The following is a 25,663-nucleotide window of genomic DNA, read 5'->3' as shown; positions in this document are numbered from 1 at the left end:
ATTGGCAGGTTCTAACTAGTGGGAAGTCACCATGATTGGTGCTGGAGCCCTGGCTGTTTACAGTCTATGTCACAGCTGAGAAGACCAAATATAAAAAAAAGCCAAGTTTGAAAACCACACTGCAGTGTCAAAAAAAACTGCAAGGAAGGCACAAAAGAGTCTGTAAAGGAAAATATCTTTGTTAACCAAGTGGGCAATGTATATGGCAAAAAGTGAAAATGCGCACTTTGAGAGAAAAGTTTTACAATGGTGAACAATTAGACTTTGGGAATTCTTTTCCATGAAACAGAAAATCATGTGACAATAGTAAATGGTATGTTAGTCTTTATTTCAAGGGGGTTGGAGTTCAAATGCAATTATATAACACAGAGATCAGACACAAGATATTATGTCACTAAATACAGATTTTGTCTCCTTAACCAAAAAGGATATACCTGCTGCATAGGAGGATGTAAAGATTTAATATATTGGATTCCTGGGTCAAGAAGGTTGCTATTTGCACCAAAAGTAAGTCAAATTAACTTTTTAAAATACATAATTTATACAATTGAGGTGATCACATGAGACACTCAAGAGAATTAAAAGACCATAGATTACAGAACAAATGATTTTGAATTTAAGTTAATGTCAAAACAATAATACACAAAAGCAGATGCTGATTGCCTGCTTCCCCTGGCATTAGAGTTTCAAACTAGAGGTCATTAGCTCAGTGTATTGGTTCAAAGAGAACAAGGAGAATTTCTTCAAAAATCAAAAGGATTGTAAATCTAACTCTCTACCTTTGAGGCCATGAATACTCAAACCACTGAGTATCTTTTAAGCTGAGATCAATAGATTTTTTAGATACTGTATAATAAGGGAACATAAAGCAGAATGCTTTTATTTTTTGTTGTTTTTCAGCCAGTTTTGTACTTACAGCCCTTAGCTTCTTTGGAAACAAACCACAAAAGGATATGCGGCACCATTAAATCAATTGTACTTAATTAGGTTCACCCAATTTTAATATAGGTTATTAAAACACATTGAAGATACACAAGAGATATGATTTACATCATAAGAATGGGTTGAGCATTAATTTAAAAGCCTTTAAACGTGTGACCATTTGTCCATGCAAACGCAGTAATATGAACCTGATACTTACTGAAAAAGATTTGTCTGCAACTTGAAAATATCCAACATGCATTACTAGACAGTGTACAAATATATCAACTATAAAGAGCAAATTAATTTGATATTAAACGCCAAAAACATTAACAGGAAAAAAAACTGACTTTAACCAAATACGGTTGATAAGTTAATTTAAATATGTTCGCTCAAGACACACCGCATTGAACTAGCCACTTTTATAAAAACGCTAATATTACTTGGTTATTCATAACATTATAGCTAAAGAATTTTTTAAAAATGGACTTAATATCCCAAATTCATGATTGAGATTGGAGATATTAATTAAACTGAACTATCATTGCAATGCACTATTTTCAACATACCCCACCACATATTACCTGTAAACGCACAACTTTCCCACCACACATTAGTTGATTAATTAACACACCTCCACTAGAACGAGTCCCAGAAGACTCCAAGCTGTCTGACGAGTTGTGTCGCCTGCGATTCACATCATAACGATTCTCTGGTCGGACCAAAGTTTCAGGATTCTTTTCAACATTAAGTGACTGCTATACAATAAAACCAACAAAATGTAATTGAAAACCAACGATGTAGAAAAGAAAACAGAAAAGATCCAAAATTCAAAGAATACAGAATATATAAAATATCACATCTTTCATTAAATACAATGACTTAAAAAAATGAGATCACTTGCTTTTTCAACAGACTCGTCATCTTGTGTCCAGCAAACAAACATCGACAAACAGCAATGAAAAGAGCCAACAAATCTGTTTTCAGCAAAACACGAGTCAATCGCAAACCAGAAAATGCAAAAAAAAGTGTCTCAGCAAAAACCTCCCATTGAATGAATGGCATTTCGGACAAAGCAAGATTTAGCTGCATCATGTATACACACAGGCCCTGAAGCTCGACTTCAATCCACAACTTTCTGATGCAGGGAAACAGTGTTGTCAACTCAGTCAAGCTAATTTTGTACGTCAACTTTCAGTTGTAGAAGAAACCACCAGCAGGGGCACTCCCCACCGAGCCTCACCAGAGAGTCAATATGGACTTTATCCCTTGGCAATTCAACAAGTGACTGACTGCTCTGCAGTTGGTTCCCTATCATGTACTACTCTTTTGCTGGACATCAGCAGAGAACAACATACTGTGCAGCAACTGACTTGAATCAGGCAAAAAATACTTCAGAAACCCCAAGTATGAAGCTCAAACCTTAATTAGGTTACTGCTAAAAACTCAAAATAAATAGATTGTGAATAATCATAATACAAAAAAGGTCCTTTTTTCAGTTATTATCTCCAATCACATTATCCTTTAATGAATTTGGCTATGAAAGGCCAAAAGCTGAAAGAACCATATCACAAACGTTAAGTTTACACGTCACTAGCACAATAGTACTTTCAATTTGCTTTTGGTGCAAACACACCATAGTGAGCACAGCATTTTGGATGGTGGATTTCACTCTTATGTTCTTAGATTAACACCACCTTTGATTATTTTTCTTCATTTTGGAATTCTGGACCAAAACAGGGCAAGGACTGTGGAAGCAATTGCTGCAGTTTTAACACAACTGTGAGCTCCAGTTTCACTGCTACTTTGTTCAAACACTGGGAGAAACAACCTAAAAGATGCCACAGTACAAGGATTGATGCATCCAGACTGCTAAGACGCTCACTCTCTCCCCTTCTATTACTCTCCCCCACCAGCTGTTACAAGCTGTTACCTCTAACCAGTACTGAAAGACTTCACAATTAGTATGCCAACCATCTGGTGTCTTGCACATAGAATTGAGTGGACCTGCAAATAAAGAGATTGGACACCAGAAGTAAAAGAGCCTTAACAGAAAAAGAATGTAAATGATGCGTTAAGTTGCAAGGATAAGAGACTAATGGTAGGTTTATGAAGCAAAGTTAAATGTTTGTGATTGTGAAAGGGACAAGATCAAAATTAAAATAAACGCCATGGAGGCAGGGGGAATGTTCAGCACAAAAAAGACAACAGTTTTTGGAATAAAGGCCACAAATGAATACCATTTCAGACCAAGAGTATTATCAGATGAAGCACTAAGGGACTACAGGTAAAATAAAAATAATAAACAATACCCCTTGATTTGACAGTTACATGGGGCCTTTATTTGAGCTGGTGATAAATCAATTAAAGAAATAAAAGGTAGTCAAAATTAGATTCTTCCTTCCTTTCAGTAGTTAAGCATTTTTGTAGATTGAAAATATTTCACTTGACCGTCAGCTACATTTTAAAACACAAAAATCAATACATCTATCAACTGCAAAATGCAATTTTAAATTTTCAAATATAATGGTTGGGTATTTTGTGATGCAACCCATCGGGACATGATTGCAGGAGTTCCTCATGACAACATCCTTGTCTCAACCATAGTCAGCTGCTTCAACAATTTTCACTCCAACACAATATCGTGGGCGCAGACATGCAGTGGCTATTCAAAGTATCGATTTGCATTCATACCTTCACCGATGATTAAGTAGCTTATGAGGCCTGCAACGAAACTTCATTTGACAAGTGGTAGCTAACATTCACACTGAACCACTACCTAACATTACTTCAAACAAGAGAAAACCCAAACATTTTCCTAACCTTGAAAGAGATCATCAGGAACAGGAGGAGTAGGCCATCTGCCCCATTGAGCCTGCTCCACCATTCAAGAAGATCATGGCTGATCTTTTTGTGGACTCAGCTTCACTTACCCTCAGGCTCAGCATAACCCTTCATTCTTTTACTGTTCAAAAATCTATCTTTACCTTAAAAACAAACATTCAATGAGGTCACTTCAACTGCTTCACTGGATAGGGAATTCCATCGATTCACAACCCTCTGGGAGAAGTTGTTCCTCCTCAACTCAGTTCTAAATCTGCTCCGCCTCATTTTCAGCCTATGCCCCCTAGTTCTAGTTTCATCCGCAAGTCTAAACAACCCCCCTGCTTCTTCCTTATCTATTCCATTCATAATTTTAATGTTTCTGTAAAATCCTCATTCTTCTGAATTCAATAAGTATAATCCCAATTTACTCAAGCTCTCCTCACAAACCAATCCCCTCAACTCCAGAATGAACCTAGTGATTATCCCCTACAGTCCATCCAGAGTCAGTCCAGCCTTTCTCAGCGAGACCAAAACTGAACACAGGTGTTGCCTCACCACCTTAACCTCTCTATTATTCAACTCCGTCCCTCTAGCAATCAAGGACAAAGTTCAATTTGCCTTCTTAAGTACCTGCATACCTGTGATTCATGTAAAAGCCAATGAATAGTAAACCACCATCAGCACAAAACCATTTGTTCCCCATAGCACAAGGATTATGTTTACTGAACACGTCAGCCCATAAATCATACCATTACCACAATCTCCTTAGCTCCTTGAACTGTTTAACTGCACAGAACAAGTTGATAACTGCAAACTTTGGTGCTATAAAGGAAAGAGAGAGATGTTCGCTCATTAGAGGTATATGACTAGTGGTGGTTTAACCAGAGGGTTTGGTAAGTTTTGGCATGGCCGTTTGGGCACCAAACTTATTTGGTGCCACCCCATTTGGCGACAGATGTTTGTGCTAAGAACATTCCTTAATTTGTAAATGTGTCTGTATGAACAGCTTTAGTGTAACAAAATTACAATATATCTGTTATATAACCATCTGTTATGTTGAATAACCACGTATGTTTATCGAATGATGTAGGTAAGTTTAATTTCAACATAAATATACTACTTGTACATATGAACATATAGTGCATGCATTTTTTTGTACTAATTGTTTTTGTATATAGTAGTTGAGCATGCAGCCTTGAAAAGACCAAGAGGTATGTTGCTGCTTGCACCTCCTTTGTATAAATTGAGCTAGTACATATTTAGAACCAGGAAAACTAGCTCTCTCCTTGCTTAGCTGGTTACTTGAGGAGCCTTGCTCGCAATTACTAAGTGAACTAAATAAAGCTACGTTTCAATCAACATTTTTTTCCTAGCACCAAAACGTCTGTTGCCAAATGGGCTGAACCAAATCAGCTGGCACCCAAATGACCCATTCCGTAACCAGAGGGTCACAACTCAAGGGACGGGGCAGACTGAGAAGCACACACAGTCTCCTGTTGTAAGTTCAGCCAGTGCGAAAATTGGACTTATGCGGTTAGCGCCACTGTGTTGCGAGCCAACCATCGGGACAGATAAGTAAACTGATCCCTGAGGAATACATCGCCAGGTTTCTAAATTATAGATGTCCGAGCCCACTACCCCACAGATAGATCTGTGAGTCTCTCTCTCACTGCAACCCACAGGTCATCTCCTCTGCCCTGAAGTTCTTCAATCATGTTCTGAAACAGACTCTCAGCACCATCCTCATGACCTGTCCTATCTGCCAATCGTTCTTCCCACCTATCTGCTCCACTCTCCTCTCTGGCCTACTATCTTTATCCTCATCTCCATCCACCTCTTGCACGCTTAGCTATTTTCTCCCCAGCCCCACCCTCCCATTTATCTCTCTGCCCCAGAGTCTCATTTCTGTTGGAGGACTCCTGCTCCTCGGATGCTGTGCTTTTCCAGCACCACGACTCTTGACTCTGATCTCCCAACATCTGCAGTCCTCACTTTCGCCTAATTGATTTTGAAACTTTGTCCACCCCAGTTCAACACTGGCAATTCCACATCAACACTACCTATCGTTAGCCAATAAAACAGTCTTGATTTAACAACTATTCACCCTCCCAGCCAGATGGTTATCAACTCCTTTGTCTGTCCAACTGTTCTTCCCTCTCAAATGGTGACAGAGCCCAATCATTCAGTCTGAACCCCCTCCCACCACCCTCTTCTGCATATAAACTGACATTTTCCTAGCTATTTTCACTTCTGAAGGGTCATCAGACCCAAAATGTTAACTGATCTCTCTTCACAGATGCAAATCAGACCTGTTGAGCTTTCACAGCAACTTCTGATTTTGTTTCAGATTTACAGCATGCGCAGTTCTTTTGGTTTTTAAACCAGAATGTAGACAAAGTTTCAAGCTCTTCAACCAACTGTTTTGGAACCGAGCTCATCTCTTCCACAGAAAATCAGTTCAGCATGATTTGTGTCAAAGTATCAGATGTTTGAACTAATATAATTTTGTATAGGAAACTGTCAATTATTGAGATGCTGTTCAGAGGCTGACAAAGCAGAGGAGAATATCAGAGGAAGGATCAGGTCGTTAGTGAAAAACATCAACTATTGACAGCAATCACGAACCGAATGACTGCTCTATGCCTTGGCTAATAGTATATTTGGTACTTTTTGACCTGTTCAGCAATTCCTCCTGCTCTTTTATAAGAGTGGAGGAGAGCAAACAGGGTTCCATTTAAAAAAGGTCTCAGTCTCACATAAAACTTGATAAATAATAATTCAGTCTTTGAATTACTGGTAGAGTTAGGAAAGCAACACAACTCCTTAGCTTTGAAATTGGAAATTAACAATATGTTCTAAGTAATTAATTCTGGATTTAAATTTGTTGTTGTTCCAAGGTTTACCTTTTTAAACTGGACTCAGATTATAGCCTAAACCACAAGATTGAAAAGGGATTATTCAGTTGCCTGAAGATAAGGAGGATATGAGAGAGAGAGAGAGAGAGAGAGAGCTGGTGTCATTTTTAAAGAGCATGTCATACTAGAAAAGGTTGTTCTGTTTAATCCTGGGCAATGACAAATGACCAGACACTGTAAAGTCACACTTGGACTTGGAGAGAGGGCTTGCTGATGAAAACAGAGCTTCATATCAAGTAGGTGAAATATATCCAACAGCCTGAAAATCATGACAGAAATGTTCAAGTATTATTCAGTAATCAATTCCAAACTTGAAAGTTTTCTCCTAATCTAAAAACTTTGAGTATATTCTCTACTATTCCAGTGCTTTTCTTTGCCATTTAGAGTCATGGAGATGTACAGCACAGAAAGAGATCCTTCGGTCCAACCTATCCGCGCCGACCAGATATCCCAACCGAATCAGTCCCACCTGCCAGCACCCGGCCCATATCCCTCCAAACTCTTCCTTTTCATACACCCATCCAAATGCCTGTTAAATGTTGCAATTGTACCAGCCTCCACCACTTCCTCTGGTAGCTCATTCCATTCAAGCAGCTCATTCCATACACGTACCACGCTCTGCGTGAAAAAGGTTGCCCCTTAGGTCTCTTTTATAATCTTTCCCCTCTCACCCTAAACCTATGCCCTCTAGTTTTGGACTCTCCCACCTCAGGTAAAAGACCTTGTGTATTTATCCTATTCATTTCCCTCATGATTTTATAAACCTCCATGAGGTCACCCCTCAGCCTCCAACACTCCAGGGAAAACAGTTCTAGCCTATTCAACCTCATCTTTAGCTCAAATCCTCCCTGGCAACATCCTTGTAAATCTTTTCTGAACCCTTTCAAGTTTCACAACATCTTTCCGATAGGAAGGAGACCACAACTGCATGCAATATTCCAACAGTGGCCTAACCAATGTCCTGTACAGCCATAACATGACCTCCCAACTCCTGTATTCAATACTCTGACCAATAAAGGAAAGCATACCAAACACCTTCTTCACTACCCTATCTACCAGTGACTCCACTTTCAAGGAGCAATGAACCTGCAATCCAAGGTCTCTTTGTTCAGCAACACTCCCTAGGACCTTACCATTAAATGTATAAGTCCTGCTAAGATTTGCTTTCCCAAAATGCAGCACCTCGCATTTATCTGAATTAAACTCCATCTGTCACTTCTCAGCCCATTGGCCCATCTGATCAAGATCCCATTGTAATCTGAGGTAACCTTCTTTGCTGTCCACTACATCTCCAATTTTGATATCTGCAAACTTAATAACTGTACCTCTTATGCTCACATCCAAATAATTGACATAAATGATCAGCTTCTGAGAGCAAGCAAATTGGATATGAATCACATTTGCATAAAATTCCCATTTGTATTAATTTAACAAGACTAATACTTAAACCAATGCACCGCAAATAACGCATCAGGAAATTTCAACCGAAAATGGCATAGTTTTCAATAACCTTACAACTATTAGCAATGGAATATCGACTATATGGATTAATTTTATTTAGGGCTGGGACAAAGATGGGCATGTTGTAGGCTGAATTTAAAGTGAATTCGTATTCCAGCCAAGTTTGAGAGAGAATGTACAATGGAATCCATGGTCTCAAAGCTTGGTGTTTTCTTTCTTCAGACAGAACATATCTGAAGTTTCTGCTTCAGTTCCAGTTAACAAAGAGAAACTGAATCCTTGAGTTGAATAAACTAAAATGGAATTTCAGACACGCAGAGAAATTGGCAATGGTGGAAAGCAGATGCTGTACTTTAAAAATGCTGTTCAAGCTTAGATCCCAGTGGTTTGGTGCGTGCAGGCTGCAGATAGCAACAAGTACAAGAAGGTAGCAGTAGACAAATACACAACTGCTGCAGTTGTTTTGGTTACATAGACATTGGTCTTGATTGCCTGAATGAGCTACTGCATCCAGAGTGGAGAGGGATCTACAAACATGCGTTGTTGGTGAATGCCATGAGTTGTTGTTCGTTGGAGATCAGGCTAAGCCCCAGAAAAAAGCAAGCTGAAATTTTAAGAGTAAATTCACAGCGCTGAAGGACTTTCGGACTTGGAAAATGGACTGTACGTGTAAAGTGAATCATCTATTAAACCTGTAACATCTACCTTCCTGGTATGTTAGTGCTATCAGGAAGTAACTTTTAGATTGCAGTCAATGTGCCTAATTCAAGTGTAATCTCAATAAATTGATCCCAACAAGCAAACCAAAAATCAGTCAGTCAGTCTGTTTAGTTTGCTTTAATTTGGCAGAAGCCAAAAATCTGACTTCTGGGACAAAAGATCCAGATTCAAGTCCTTTCTGCCCTGGATGTGTCACAACGTCTCCCGAGAGCAGCAGAGCGCTGCGGGATCTGGGCGGAAGTAATGGCAGAGCGCAAAGCCGGTTGGGAAGGTAAGTTATTGTTATTAGAGTGGGTGTGTTCTAGACCCCAGGTCCTACAAAGTAGGGCCTCCCTCCCTCCCTCCTCTAACCTAAACTAAGAGTCCACAGACTTGCCCCAAAAAGAGGGTCCAAGGAAGTTCCTATGGATTGAAGACTGAGGCTTTAGCTCAGGAGTCTTTGACAAGGAGGTTGAGTGAAGTGATTATGCCACAGTTGAAGAGGGTGAAGACATGACTGCCAAGCTGGTTCAGTGTGCTACATGCTTGATGTGGGAGATCAACGACTCTGGTGTGTCTGGCTCGTATAAGTGTGGAAAGTGTGTGCATGTTCAGCTACTGACAGAGCATATTGCAGCACTGATGAAAGAACTCGAGGACCTTAGGCTCATCTGAGAGAACGAGATCTTTCTGGACAAGACCTTCAGCGAGGTTATTATACCAATCATACCAGAAGAGAGCAGACAATGAGGAAGGCAGAGAGGAGACAGGGGCAAGAGACCCCGCGGGAGGTACCTGTCAGGAACAAGTTGAATCTTTTGTAAACAGTAGAGACAGATGACACTGCCACTCCGCGAGACGGCCAGGTCTGTCAATGAAAAGTTGGCGTGGAGACAGAGCGGAAGAGTCCCGACGTCACACAGAGCCGTGGTAATAGGGGACTCCATAGTGAGAGGAACTGACCAGGGTTTTTCTGGCAGCAGGCAGGACTTAAGGATGGTGTGTTGCCTTCCAGGTGCCAGGATTAAAGACACAGACAGAGTGCAGGAAATCCTCAAGGATGAAGGTGAAGAGCCAGAGGTGGTGGTATATGTCGGCACAAATTATGTTGGGAAGAGAAGGAGGAACATATCACAGCGGGACTTCGGAGAACTCGGAAGAAGGCTGAAAAGCAGGACGTCCAAGGTGGTTATCTCTGGTTTGCTTCCAGTTCCTCGGGCTGGTGAAGCCAGAAACAGGGAGATAATGGACTTGAACGTGTGGCTGGGGAACTGGTGCAGGAAGCAAGGATTTAAATTCTTGGATCACTGGGGTGTGTTTTGTGGTAAGCATAAATTCTACAAGAGAGACAGTTTGCACTTTAATAGGTTAGGGACCAGCATTCTGACAGGCAGGTTTGCTACTGCAACACAGCTACGTTTAAACTAAGTAGCAGCGGGGAGGGGACAAACTGGATGTTTAAGGAGGAAATTAAAGGGAAAGTTAGAACAAGAGAAGTCAAGAAAGACAACTGTATCAAATGAGGCAGAAAATTCAGAAAGGGATCAAGCTGTAAGGTTGAGTGAAATAGGAGTTGATGGGAACGGTGAGGGCAGTAACAAATTAGAAATGTTCTTCATGAATGCACGAAGCATGAGAGAAGATGGATGAGCTTGAGGTTCTTTTGGAAATCAGCAGATAACAATATTATGGGGATTGCAGACGTGGCTTCAAGTGGACAAGGCCTGGGAAATGAATATTCAAGGCTACACGTGCTATCATAAGGACAGACTGACAGGCAGAGGGGGTGGGGTGGCCATGATAAGGGATGATATTCAGTCCCTTGCATGAGGGGGACCTAGAATCAGGGAATGTAGAGTCAGTGTGGATAGAGCTGAGAAATATGAAGGGTAAAAAGACCTTCTTGGGAGTCATCTGCAGGCTGCCAAACAGTAGTCAGATGCAAGTTGAATCAGAAGCTGAAATTGGCCTGTCGCAAAGACGTTACTGCAGTTGTTATGGGGGATTTCAACACGCAGGTAGACTGGGAGAATCAGGATGGTATTGGACCTCAAGAAAGAGACATTGTGGAGTGCCTCAGAGATGGATTCTTAGAGCAGCTGGTGCTGGAGCCAGCCAGGGAGAAGGCAATTCTGGATCTGGTATTGTGCAACGAACCACAATTGGTCAGGGACCTCAAAGTGAAGGAGCCATTGGGAAGTAGTCACCATAATACAATAACCTTCAATCTGCAATTTGAGGGGGAAGAGGGTACAATTGGAAGTGACAATATTTCTGTTGAATAAAGGGAACTATGGAGCTATGAGGGAGTAACTGGCCAAAGTTCAATGGTGCAATACCTTAGCAGGGATGACAGTGGAGGAACAATAGCAGATATTTGTGTGTAATGCAGAAGTTGCAGGATCAGTTCATTCCAAAAAGGAAGATAGATCCTAGGAGGAGGCATGAGCGGCCATGGCTGACGAGGGATGTTTAGAAACATATAAAGTTAAAAGAGAAAAAGTATAACATAGCAAAGATAAGTGGGAAAACGGAGGACGGGGAAGCTTTTAAAGAGCAACAGAGGATTACTAAAAAGGAAATACGCAGAGAGAAAAAAAATGGAGGTACGAAGGTAAACTGGCCTATAATATAAAAGGAGGATAGTAAAAGTTTTTTTAGGTATGTGAAAAACAAAAAAAAATGGTTAAGACTAAAATTGGGCCCTTGAAGACAGAAACAGGGGAATATATTACAGGGAACAAAGAAATGGCAGAAGAATTGAATTGGTACTTCAGATCGGTGTTCACTGGGGAAGACACAAGCAATCTCCCTGAGGTAACAGTGGCTGAAGGAACTGAACTGAAGGGAATTTATATTTGCCAGGAATTGGTGTTGGAGAGACTGTTCAATCTGAAGGTTGATAAGTCCCCGGGGCCTGATGGCCTACATCCCAGGGTACTGAAGGAGGTGGCTCGAGAAATCGTGGACGCGTTGGTGATTATTTTCCAGAGTTCGACAAATTCGGAATCAGTTCCTGCGGATTGGAGGGTGGCTAATGTTATACCACTTTTTGAAGAAAGATGGGAGAGAGAAAGCAGGAAATTATAGACCAGTTAGTCTGACCTCAATGGTGGGAAAGATGCTGGAGTCTATTATAAAGGATGAAATTACGACACATCTGGACAGTAGTAACAGGATAGGACAGAGTCAGCGTGGATTTATGAAGGGGAAATTAGTCAAGCCTGATCTTCTGGAATTTTTTGAGGATGTAACTCTGAAGATGGACGACGGAGATCCAGTTGCTGTAGTGTACTTGGACTTTCAGAAAGCTTTTGATAAAGTCCCACACAGGAGGTTAACCATCAAAATTAGGGTGCATGGTATTGGGGGCAAAGTACTAACTTGGATTGCAAGTTGGTTGGCTGATAGGAAACAAAGTAGTGATAAACGGCTCCATTTCGGAATGGCAGGCAGTGACCAGTGGGGTACCGCAGGGATCTGTGCTGGGACCGCAGCTTTTTACAATCTATGTTAATGATATAGAAGATGGTATTAGCAATAACATTAGCAAATTTGATGGTGATACTAAGCTGGGTGGCAGGGTGAAATGTGAGGAGGATGTTAGGAGATTACAGGGTGACCTGGACAAGTTAGGTGAGTGGTCAGACACATGGCAGATGCAGTTTAATGTGGATAAATGTATGGTTATCCACTTTGGTGGCAAGAACAGGAAGGCAGATTACTACCTAAATGGAGTCAAGTTAGGTAAAGGGGCAGTACAAAGGAGATCTGGGGTGTTTTTGCACACCAGTCAATGGAGGTAAGCATGCAGGTACAGCAGGAAGTGAAGGCGGCTAATAGCATGCTGGCTTTCATAAGGGGAATTGAGTATAGAAGCAAAGAGGTTCTTCTGCAGCTGTACAGGGCCCTGGTGAGACCACACCTGGAGTACTGTGCACTGTTCTGGTCTCCAAATTTGAAGACAGACATTCTGGCTATTGAGGGAATGCAGCATAGGTTCATGAGGTCAATTCCTGGAATGGCGGGATTACCTTACGCTGAAAGACTGGAGCGACTGGGCTTGTATACCCTTGAGTTTAGAAGACTGAGAGGGGATCTGATTGAGACGTAAAAGATTTAAAGGTTTTGACACACTGGCGGCAGAAAACATGTTGTTTCGGCTGATGGGCGAGTGCCGAACCAGAGAACACAGCTTAAAAATATGGGGTAGACCATTTAGGACAGTGATGAGGAGAAACTTCTTCAGCCAGAGTGTGGTGGCTGTGTGAAATGCTCTGCCCCAGAGGGCAGTGGAGGCCCAGTCTCTGGATTCATTCAAGTAGGGGTTGGATAGAGCTCTCAAGAATAGTGGAATCAAGGGTTATGGAGATAAGGCAGGAAAGGATACTGATTAAGGATGATCAGCCATGATCATATTGAATGGTGGTGCAGGCTCGAAGGGCAGAATGACCTCCTCCTGCACCTATTATCTATTGTCAAACAAGGTGACTAAAATATCTCTGGGGCAAATGTGGATGGGTGAAAGTCATTAAAAATGCTAGTCACACTCAGTTCCCAGTAATGCAATACCAGACTGGCTGAAAATGGGGAAAATATTCCCAATAATATTTAAAATCAATCTGTTCAGAGAGGCTATGATACAGATATACAGTTCAAGAAACATTAAATTGTTAAGAGTGGTATGATTCACATCCCCATGACCAAAGTAAGACAAAAAGTTACTAATGTATAAACATAGCTGATGACATTTTGACAACTGAAACAGAAAACCATTTTAATACTGAAATATTGTTAACCTGCTAAACAATTTACAATCCTTCGAATTCTAAATTGGTATTATTAGAGTATACTATTCACACATTCAAGTAATAGGTCTCAACAGACAATAATGCATTAGAAAATGAGAAACCCAGAGCCCATAAAAAAGGTGTTCAAAACATTTTTGTGGCTAAGTTTAAAATCAACTTACTATGCATGTTGGACAGAAGAACATCATAATTATTCCATCAACTATTAGTTATATGATATACCTAACAGTTAATTTTGTGCACATTTAATCACAGTATGCGGTTTCAATTATATTATAATTTTCAAGAATGGATATATGGATTTGGCATTTCTAACTAGAATGTGAATGCAATTACAATAATTCATTAGGAGTGAGTTGGAGTAATTTTACAGGAAAATAAAATGTGATCAGATTGTAGCCAATAACCCTGGAAAAAAATAAAGTCAAAGTCACAAAAAGAATTTACAAGGTAGAACATTAACAAGACCACACTAACTTTCATTCTACAAGTGTTTCACAACAGTTAGCATGGATTCCAAGGGAATTCTCAACTGCTCCTATTTATTTCCACTCTGATGTGCCCCTTATCTTTTTGATAGTATTTTCATTCAGATGACATTTACATGATTGGATTCATAATTTTTGCAGTTTCATGAATGTCAGTCATGAACATTACAAAATGCAAGGCATATGAGACTGCACTTCCATTTGCCATTGAAAAACATGCTATTTTGTCTGCTATTATGAAATTGTTGGAAAATTAGTCTACCACGTAAAGCGAAGATGTCAAAGAATGCGCAACAGCACTTCTGTATGTCAAACAATATTTGACAAATCTGATCAAATTGAGAGCAAAATGTTTGTTTTAACTTTTTGTCTTAAAGAAGTTTGAAGCATGTCAAATAGCATGAATCTCTGTAAAGTGGTTTGAAGAAAAACATTTTACACTTTGGTTAATTCAACAGAAAACGAACAACACCCATGGAAAAATGCATTACTACTTTTCAGCATAATGGTATTATAAATTGTGTGGATTGAAATCTTCTCATTCTAGAAATGCACTAAATTTCACTCCAGGTGCACCTGCTATTCGGAATAACCTTTCAAATTATCAGCATCTACCGACATGAACAAATTCACAACCACATTTTAAACAGGAAAACCAGCAACATGTTACATTAGGCTACAGATTCAGACAACTCATTTACAAGGGAAAAATACTTCTAAGTGCATATTAAACAAAAAGACATAGATTATCTTTTGAAAAAAAAGGAAGTTTGATTATTCCAACACCCCCTTACTTACCGTTTACATTACACAATCAAACTAAAAAGTCATATCAAGCCCCTTACTCTTAACTAAGAAAATTACTAATAAAACAGATAGGGTAATAAAGAATTAAGCAACCAACCGACCCAACGCAATTTTAGAAAAGGAACCAAGGAAACAAAAATAAGGTAGATCATCCGCTGGTTTTGTTCTAAGGTTTCAGTACAATCAGCCAAGTCTGTACGTAAGTCTAGAAAGCATGACAGAATTCAATTACACGAAAACCCACATGTACTGATGTTTTGAAACAGTAAACAAGTGCAGAAAACAAATCATCATAAACCAGACCCCAGCAACAAAACTAGTCACAAAAGGTTGACAAAATTGAGAGATTTGTTGATTTAGAAAGGCTCCTCAAATTATGCTTATTCTGGGGTACCACATGTATGTTTAAGATAATATTTTTATACTAACAACTTTTTTTTTTAAAGAAGCTCATCAGTTTCCACCAGTTAGTAGTTCAGAGATTCTTTGATTCATATAAAGAAAGCCAGTCACCATTTGTCAGGCATTTGCCCTTTGACAGAACCATCCAATTATTCCACGCACTTTCACTATATATCTTTTCAAAACCTTTTCAGTGAATCAAGTGTGGCAACTCAAAAATGTTTATGTTTGTCAACAAATGAATTTTCAGCTGTACTAAGTGAGCAACAGGTCACCAATATTAAATACGTATGTAACTTTACAGTGGAAGAGAATTACACAAATGCACTATTTCATGGAAAATTCTAGCTTTGATAATGCAAGTCCAACTTAGTCAACACCATCTCAAGCATATTCTGGGCCTAGTTTCTGAATCACCAACATGCAGAAACCCTCCCCTTACACAAATAACTCAATGAACAGGATAAAACATTAATATCAATAAATGGAACTGGGGAATACAGTGATTATAGCAAAAGATACTTTCGCGTTCTAAAATGGTCCAAGACAATTCACAGGAATGCATTGAATCTTTTAGATGGAAACATAAAAACACAACATTTTAAGCAGAGAATTCATAGCTTCGGGCTTAAGTAGCTCAAGGAACAGCCATCAGTGGCAGAGAATATAAAATTTAGGATGCACAAAAGAGCTAAAATTGGCAGATGAGAGATCTCAGAGATTCAAGGCTGGAGGCAATTAAAGAAATGATAAAGACCCAATAACTTAAGAATCAAGTCAGAATCCATCGACACCAAGTTATACTCCAACAGTTTTATTTGCTGTCACAAGCTTTCGGAGTGCTGCTCCTTTGTCAGTTGAAGGAGCATTACTTCGAAAGCTTGTGATTTTAAATAAACCTGTTGGACTAAACCTTGTGTCATGTCAGTGACTTCTGCCTGTCCACCCAGATGCAACACGAGCACCTCCACATCTTGAATCTAAAGCAGAATACCAAGATAAGAATATGAAATTCAAGATATCAAAAAAGTTTTGGCCAAAAACCCAAAATGAGTCTTTGTTAGGATACTGGTAGCATTATGCATGAACTGAAGGCTATGGCGTACTGCGTGAGAGATCAGCCAGGAAAATATTAGAACAGTAATAACGTGGTTAATGGAAGCACTGCTAAACAATTCTACAGCAGAAGTGGTGCTTGTGGTCAAAGAGGTAACGAAAGGCACTCATCTTTCACCTCATAAAAAGCCTTGCTGTAAGATCAAGAACCAGAGGACACTGGTGTATGGAGGCTGTCAAAAGACTTAGTGATACAAGAAAATTTTATTTGGTTTTGCAATCAGTGGTTGGGATCTGCAACACTGTGCCTCCACCCCACTCAGACCGAGTTATCTGAGGTATTTATATGGGAATTGGATAAACACAAGACAGGAAAAAAAAAATGCAAAGCTAGCAGAAAAGCAGAGAAGTGGAATTCAGAGATATTCTTCAGAGTTGTAATAAGTAGTTCAGGGTGAATGACCTCTTGTACTGTCATTATTTTATGAGTCTACGGCTTGACCTCTGAAATCAGTCAATTCACAATGTCCATAGTATTCTTCACTGGACATTGCCTCCACTCCAACTTGGTGCAGACACCAGGCTGTTCTAGCAGCCAAATTGCATCAAGGAATTTTCACAGATGTCCAGCCAGGAAACAAAAGCAATTTTTTTGTGGACTAAGCAAATTAAATGTTGTCATGTACATGAGGTAAAGGCAGAAACTAAACTCCAACTTTTTCAGAAAAAATGTATTTGAAATACGTCTAATCTGTTTCGCAGCATTAATATGAACGTAAATTGGATTCAGTTTGTTCTTCAAGTTTTTATTAACCACATTGCAACTGAAATGGAGTTACACCTGAATCAGGTGTAACCTTTTACAAAGATTTCAATAGCAAGGTGGATACAGGAACATTGAAGTTCCTGAGCCTTACAGATAGCATATTCCATATGTCAACAAATAAAAAGCAGCAGTTCCAAACAAAACTAAACTGGGTGGCCAGTTCTCCTGGGATAATGACAGAAGTCAATTATAGGGTACCCCAACAATTACGAAGGCCGAGGTCAAACTGAGCTGTGTTACTTAGGCTCTTCATCAATGACCTCCAATAAGCATTTAACCCGAGATCACCACTACATTAATAAGCTCAACCATAATGATAAGAGCCAATTAGATCCCAGTTTTGGATTACAAAAATGAAACATCAAAACCAGGAAACTTTTAAAAATGAAGAAAATCTAGAATGTCTTGAATGGTATGCATATTTTGAATGCAAGGTTGAAGATTCAAAAGTATTGTTAACTACGACAACCAAAGGAACTTAATAGTCCAAAAAGATTTAACAGACAAAAAATAAAGTTACAGAAGGAAACATTCATGGGGAAGAAAAAGAGGTAGAGTATCACACCTTCAGAAGGAATTGAAGGCTTCAGAAAGGGTGCAAGAGAGTTGCCAGATTGGTATCATGAACAAAATAAGTTCAGTTAAAAGACCGAAGATGGTGCAATTCTACGTAACATTCTCAAAGTAACAATTTGGTGCAGATATTCAACATCAAGTAACTTTGATCACATCCATATTTTTAAGTCTCCCCACAACTACACCCCCACCCCCAAAATCTTCAGTTACTTTTACATCTAATTCCACAATCTTACTCATCCTCATTGTTAATTACTTCATCAACAGTACCCATCTGCAGCTTCATAAATCTTCAGTTCTTGAATTCAGCCGCTAACCCCCTCTACCATCCTTTCTGCCTTCAAGATGCTTCTCAAACTGTACCTGTTTGGCCAAATCTTGTGCCATTTGTACCAATACCTCCTTATGCAATTCGTGGTCATAATTTGCTTTAGAACCCTTGTAAAGCATCCTGATCAGTCTAAATGCTTTAATGTGCTTTTAAAAAGTTAATGTTTTTCATAGTTACACAATGAAAGTTATTTAACAAAATCAACTTGATTTATTTGAAATAAAAATCCTTTAAAAGAATAACAAACATTCTATGGGAATTGTGGTTCAAATATGCTAATAAGTAAAAGTAAAGACAGTATTAAATTAATTGGAGTGGTAACAAAAATGTCAGGGACTACCCATCAGAAAACACAGAGATTAGGTTTTTTTCAATCTTGTGAAATGACGATTGAGGAGTATTGAAAATAATGATTCTCAAATCAGGGCATGAGCACAATAACAAAATCAAATGTTGACACAACAGTAGTACTGAGGGAATGCTGACTGCTGACTGCTGTCTTCTGAATGGAGGCATTACAGTGGGACCCCAGCTAACTACTCCAGTGGAGGTAAACAATTCCATTGCTCTATTTCGAAAAAGAAAATGGGAGCTCTCTTGACCAATGTTTAACCCTCCATCATTACCACCAAAAAATAAAGTATCAGGATATTATTATATTACTACTTTTAGGAATGGTGTGTAAACAAATTAACTCATTATAACAACGATACTGCAAAGGTAGCTCTGACTGTAAAGTGTTTTGAGACGTCTCATCATTGCGAAAAGCACTATCCAAATGCAAGTCTTTCTTTAAAAGGATCTGGTTGAGTAGACGGAGATAGAATGCTTGCAATTGCAGTAAAAAGAAAAACTCACATTTGATCTTGCATATATGTTGGACCAAATGGCTTTCGTTGAAACTGCAAGTATGCATATTGAGATTTATAATATAGTTTTATTTTGAAATTGAAGCCCAAAATGTGGAAGAATTTTTAAAAAATGCTAAGTAGGCGACCAAGAAACAAAAAAGGAGAATTGGTGAGCATAAAACAATCGGAATGATACATTTAAAAAAAAACTTAAGAGTTTTGATAACATTTTCAAAAAAAGGGAAGAATTGAATGGGACTCAAAAAGCAGAGGAACTTTACATCTGTCTTTATAAGAAGTGACAAACCAAGATTGTTTAATCAAAATTAAAAATGTACAGTTTTAATATTCATAAAAGATAGCACTGGATAAATTAATGGGATTTGAATTGACAGATCTCCACGAGCAATGGCTTACAACCTAATATTGCAACAGGGAACCAAAGAGATTGCAAACCCATTGGTTTTCATTTTCCAGAGTGACTAGAACAGTCAACATAGATATCAAGGAAGACGACTTAACCTCACTATTCAAGAAACGAGGGAAGAGAAAAGAAAGAAATATAGGTCAGTTACCAAGAAAATGCTGGAATGTAACAAAAGGTTGAAGTTTTTCTGCAATCTGGTTCAAGTTTTAAAAAAATGCATTTTCTTTACAAATATTTGTTAAATGTTTTTGAGACTGTCATGAGAGGATAGATAGAGGACAACCAATGTATCTTTGAGGCAAAAACTCAAAATTAAAGGGAGCAGATTTAGAACAGAATGGAGGATGGAATTCTTCACCCAAAGAAAGAGAGTTCTGAATTTGTTATAATTCCTGCGCAATGATGTCATGGAGACTTCCTCATTTGAATGTTTTTTTAAGGCTTAGATGTATTTTTTTTGAACAGTAAAGGATTCAGTGATTATGGTGAGGGGGTGTCTAAGTGGAGCTGAAGCCACAAAAAGATCAGCCATGATCTTATTGAACGGCAGAGCAGGCTCAAAGGGCCAGATGGCCTACTCCTGCTTCTGGTCTTGATATCTTGTGCATTTAGATTTTCAAGATACATTTAATACAAGTGAGATTGCACATATTTCGGACTTGTGGGATTAAGTGAAACATATTGACATGAAATAAAAAATTAGTCAACTAATTCAAAAACAGTAAGCGAAGAGTGGATCAATTTCAGGTTTGCTAGCTACAACTCATGGGGTACCACAAGAATCAAATGATTGGAATTCCTATTTATAATTGGCAATGACTCAAATATGGGAATAGTGTATAATGTACACACATTTGCTGGTGATAAAAAGTGGGAAAATGAACTGTCAGAAAAACAAAAGGATGTAGATTAAACCAAGTGAGCTGCAGGAGGATGGGTTAAAAAAGGTAGAGACCATAAAAAATAGAAACAGAAGTAGGTCGTTCAGTCCCCTGAGTCTGTTCTGTCATTCAATAGAATCATGGCTGATCTAGCACTCCTCACTTAGCCTTTCCTACTACCCTTTCTCCTTAATCCTTCATTTCCTACTGATTACGTATCTATCTCAGCCGTAAATATACGCAAGGACTCTGCCTTTACAGCTCTGGAGTTCCAATGAAACTCAACCATCCAAGAAAAGAAATTCCTCCTCATCTCAGTCTTAACTTAGTCTCAGAATAATGTTGTGCCACCACCTCTGGTCCTCCAGTCTCCAATGAGGTGAAACAACATTTCAGCATTTCCCATATTAAGTCCCTCAAGAATCCTATGTTTCAATGAGATCACCTCTCAGTCTTCTAAATGAGAGTGACTGGAGTAATTTCCTGTTCAACCATAGCTCATAAGACAATGCCTTCATACTGGGGATCATCCTACTGAACTTAGTGGATCAAGGCATGATTGCAGTAAACAGCAAAGCTGGATCAAAAGAGCCAAATGATTGTATCTTCTCCCATTTCTACGGTTCTGTTTCCTTTTTCTAGTCTCCACAGTTTACCTTCTCACCAGCCAGCTCCCATTATCACTTTAGTAAACTGGACTAGTTCCCTCACCTAAAGAACGCATGTAATAACAGACTTCAGCTATTGTGTTTTTTATTTTTGTTATTCCCTCCTAGTTACAACCAGAAGCCCATAAATGAACATTATTTAGATTCTATTTTTCATCTGTTAATGAATTAATGCTAATATATTACTACCTGGTAGCCAATGCGAAGGTTCTAGAATTTGTTGTCTAGAATTACTGAAGCATGGAACCTTTTGCAACTCACAGCAATTGAAGCAGGATTGCATCATTTAAAAGGGAAGAAAAAAAAAGAGTTTGAAGTAAGTAATAACAGAGGGTTCTGGGTCAGTTCAGGAAAACTGCATTAGTTTTGAATTCTCTACCATAAAAGGGGACTTAGATACTCAGAGGACAAGTGAAATAGCTGGAATTTATGCTCTGAAGTTTTGTCCTATGTCTAACAATGCAAGTTATTGCATTGCAATTTATTTTGAGAAACAAAACGTTCAATATTGCATCCAAAATAGGATAGTCACTGAGAATTCAACAGGTAAGGAAATAACATCTTTTTTGATGTTTTTAAATGAACCTTTGTTAGAACTGGTCAAATTAATCCAACTAAAATCAGTTTTAAAAAAGTCAGAAGCAACATCAGTCCTCAATTAGAGAATCATATTTTTACACAAAGAATTTAATAGTCCACGTAAAACAAATATTATGTGAACCAAAAACAAGGAGAAGAAGAGGTTTTCAAACATCTGAAAATGCAAAAATTTAAAAGGTGTATTCTAATACCTTTGTGGACGAAGGTGGAGTTGGAAAATTAAGCCAGGCTGGAGCAAAGTCATGCTGCGCCATTTAGGTCCTATGTCTCAGGGTTTTAAAGTAAGGTATCAACACCTCATGGCAGATCCCTGCAAATGTAAAAACATATGATTACCTTGAGTTCAGTTCCGTTTCCCAGTGTAACTCAGAATAAACAAAACTATTTAACCTATTTAGTTTTCATTTAGAATTGATTATTTTGTCCCCAATAATTCCAAAAATATTGCTACACACAGATCAGTGCATTATGGTCTTATCACAATTCAGGATCTATCAACATACCTTTCTTCAACAAAAGGGAGCAATTCCACAGTGTGAACTTCCCAGCAACAGCACCACACGACTCTGCTTCTTTTCATCGCAGCACAACCCAAGGGTCATTCAGAGGTTCATTTTTCCAGTTTTAATTACATCAGCATTTATTGCTGTATGAACCCGATAAAAGGTTTGAAAACTGTAGAAATGCACATGAAAACAAATTAGGCATTCCTATGGAATTCAAGGTAATTTGCTCTTAAGTATAATCTGCTTTGCTTGCGGGAATTTCCATAAAGTGCTTTTTTTTGCAATAAAATCTGCAAAAAGCAGTTGACCAATCATCATAGTTACCTATCCAGCCTGGTAACAATGTAGAAATTGTGAGCATTTTCAAAATATCAATAATATGAAGCTTTTGCTCTCACAAAACTTGTATTCTTTCTGGTTTTACAAATATACATAATTACTGCACCTACTTCAGCCCATGGAGACTAGTGTGAAGAAAAAGGAAACCTGAAACCCAATAAATTATTTACTGTAGAGTTTGTACTAAGCAATATAAGTGATGAGAATAAGAGAAATAAAGACTTCATACCAAAAGAGCTACCAATAGTGCTGCAGCATGCAGCACAAGAAATGTTCTGTTACATTTCTACTGCAAATGGGCAACCTGTCAGAACTATATCAAAAAGTGATATGAACAGAAATTGAATTTATATTTAATTTACACAATTTTAAGTGTGAATAGTATCATACAGTTTACCAAAATTGAAGCAAGAACCCACATATTACAATGGATTCAGTTTCTACAGAGAGATTCGTGCATATCTAGTTTGAACAACTAACGTGAATGTTTTTACAGAAATTAACTACACCTCAAAAATAAATTTAGATAAAATGCTCCAATTATTAAAGACATGAAACCAAAAAGACAAATGCTGACAATCACCAATTGCAAGAACGTCCTTCCCAACATGCCACCCTCACTCACATGGCTCAAATTCTTCAAGACAAGCCAGGAATAAATATAAGTTGTCACTTTTTTCTTAAAAAAGTGCCAGTTTGCACAAATAAATACAAAATATTTTCAACCAAACACACCAGATGCCTTGAAAATTCTCAACATGACCACCATCTGACATTGGACTCATTTCCAAAGTTGGATAATGTAAAGAAAAGAGATATCACTTCAAATATTATTTTCACTTATTCAGATTTGAAAGAGAATATTTGTACTCCATGAGGAATGTCAATAATACTGACAAACATTTTTCCTTCTCTTGGCAGTAGGTGTCAGCATCCAGCATTTCAAAGAATGCAGCAAGATTAAATCTCTCTGGATGCCTTTCCAACAAAAGATTCTTCACAGCAAGTTCAGAAAAGCAGCACCAAATGTAACACTTTAAATTTCTTATGCTAACCATCACTTTTCCCTTTAAGTGAAACTGTTAACTTAGTGACCACAATTAGCTGAACGGGAATAGAGATTGGTAGAATCGCCTTCAAGAACATCATTACAAAATAACAATACTGTACTTTGCATCTTTCTAGATCCCAAAGGAGGGATTAGTGCCTTAATATACTATGGCACATTATCCTTCTCAAATTCCAAGTTATCCTTATGCTATATCATGATTCTGATTCTTCCCACCAAAATACAACTAACAAAAAATGTGTTGTACTGACAAATTCAGTTCAGCCCACACTCCTCACTAGCTCAGTTTTTCAATTAAGTCATTGCAACTAGCATACATGATTTTCAGAAATTTAGTTGATAGTTACTCCACACCTTCAGAGATTTGACAAAGATCACACTCATTCATGCTAACATGGTTCAACATGAGGATAAATTCTCTCTTCTTCTGAGACTACAACATTTATAGCATATCTTTAATGCAAAAAGGAACTCGCTTCACAGAAGCAAAACTAAGTGAAAAATTGGCAGCAAGTCAAAGGGCATTGAGGCCAGTGATCAAAAAGCTTCCAATATAGATTTTAAAGGCATCAGTTGAATTCAATACACATGCTAAATTTTCATTTACAGAAGTTTCAAAACTTTTCAGCCCAGAATTCCCAATTAGTTACAAATCTTGCAAACAAAACAACTGCTTTTATCCCAACTATATCTTAACCTCTTCATTTGCTACCAGGAATTAAAGTGTGCTTTTAAAAAATTCACACAAAGAAAGACAAAGTTAATTCTTTGACAGGTTTACAAGTTAAAATTAATATTAGAAATAACATCTTCCAATGGTTTTAGGCCACAAATCAACAAAACTGAAGGCTTAACAAATTACTTGGACTCAATTTCAAAATCAACTTCTGTCATATTTAACCAAACAGCATATTCAATAATATTCAAACAAGTCAGTGTGAAAGGCAAGGTTTTTTTAAAACCTAAAAATGAAATATGTACTTACTGTTGCAGATATCCCGCGGCATAACAGTGAAGTTGAGTTACATGAACCAACACTCTGATGTAATTAATGGCACAGTCACTAATCGTCAAATTGAACAGAAGAAAATTCTTTCTAGAACTCGGCAGCAAAAAGTGAAGTATTACCAACAAACAACAACTGTTTCTTATTCTTGTTTACAAATAGCGACAATTAGGCCTCAGAAATTTTCCACGCTTGTAAATATTTGGGAAAGCGGAATGAATGAAAAGGTTTAGGAAATTAGCCGTTCTGAAAGCGAGAAGAAACTGCAAACACAGGGAGGATAGAACATCATCACCAACAGATAAAGATACAACAAAAGCGAGACACAGAGAGGGCTCCTTTCTAGATTCAAAATTAATCTTCAAACTCTTCCAGCGCCTCCACAATCTCTAAACTTAAGCGACATCGGGCACCACGTGATGACGACACGGGCTGGTCGCCTCGATGACGTCAGGACGAAAATAAAAATCAGGCACAAAAACAAAGTGAAAACTTCCGTCTCTCAATAAAACAGGGCACTGGGTAAACAGGACACTGCCTTTCCAATCACCTAAACAGCGTCCTCACCTTTCCCAAACATCATTTTAACCCTGTGAGCTGGAAATTAAAGCTAATTTAGTGTTTGACCCTCCGGTGAGTGACGTTATGCCCGGGGTCAGCCAATGGGAAAATATATTTAAAGGCCAGGCTTCAAATCACGCGAGATCAGTTCCGCCCCCACGCCCCGAAAAAAATCGCCGCTGCGCCTGCGCTACTGGACTCGGCAGGTGACCCGGTTCTGCGCCTGCGTGCTGTGTGAGGGTGCTGGATGCCATGGTGGTACTCTGTTTGCATGATAGACGTGATAGAATTTAAATCCACTTTCGATTGGGGGTTGGAGGCTGATATAACTCCGCTCCAGAATATGGTGGAAACATCCTCTCCATGTCCTTTCTATCCAGATTTCTCAGTGTTCCTTCAGTTTTGACCAAATCTCCACCCATAGAATCATTGAGATGTACAGCACTGAAGCAGACCCTTTGGTCCAACTCAGACCTCATATCCCAACCTAGTCTAGTCCCATTTTCCAGCAGTTGCCCCATATCCCTCTAAACTGTTCCTATTCATATACCCATTCAGATGCTTTTTTAAATGCTGTAGTAGTATCAGCCTCCACCATTTCCTCTGCAACTCATTCCATACCTTCACTGACCTCGA

At 38.6% G+C, this 25,663-nt stretch overlaps 1 protein-coding gene across 1 annotated transcript in view; it reads right to left on the bottom strand.

Moving 5' to 3' along the window:
- LOC132818982 (vasculin-like) overlaps positions 1-24,881 on the bottom strand; it is a 77,344-nt gene extending 52,463 nt beyond the window's left edge. The window contains exons 1-4 of the mRNA XM_060830182.1: positions 24,446-24,881; positions 22,050-22,221; positions 21,738-21,856; positions 1,556-1,679 (exon numbers count right to left, since the gene is read on the bottom strand). Coding sequence (XP_060686165.1) covers positions 1,556-1,679; positions 21,738-21,800 — 187 coding nt within the window. The 5' untranslated portion in view covers positions 21,801-21,856; positions 22,050-22,221; positions 24,446-24,881. The remainder of the gene's footprint in view (positions 1-1,555; positions 1,680-21,737; positions 21,857-22,049; positions 22,222-24,445) is intronic.
- Between the last annotated feature and the right edge of the window lie 782 nt (positions 24,882-25,663).

This window comes from Hemiscyllium ocellatum, chromosome 1 (genome assembly GCF_020745735.1).
Source record: "Hemiscyllium ocellatum isolate sHemOce1 chromosome 1, sHemOce1.pat.X.cur, whole genome shotgun sequence".
NCBI lineage: Eukaryota > Metazoa > Chordata > Chondrichthyes > Orectolobiformes > Hemiscylliidae > Hemiscyllium > Hemiscyllium ocellatum.
The sequence above is the reverse complement of the archived record's forward strand: the minus strand, read 5'-3'. Positions and strand labels throughout refer to the sequence as shown.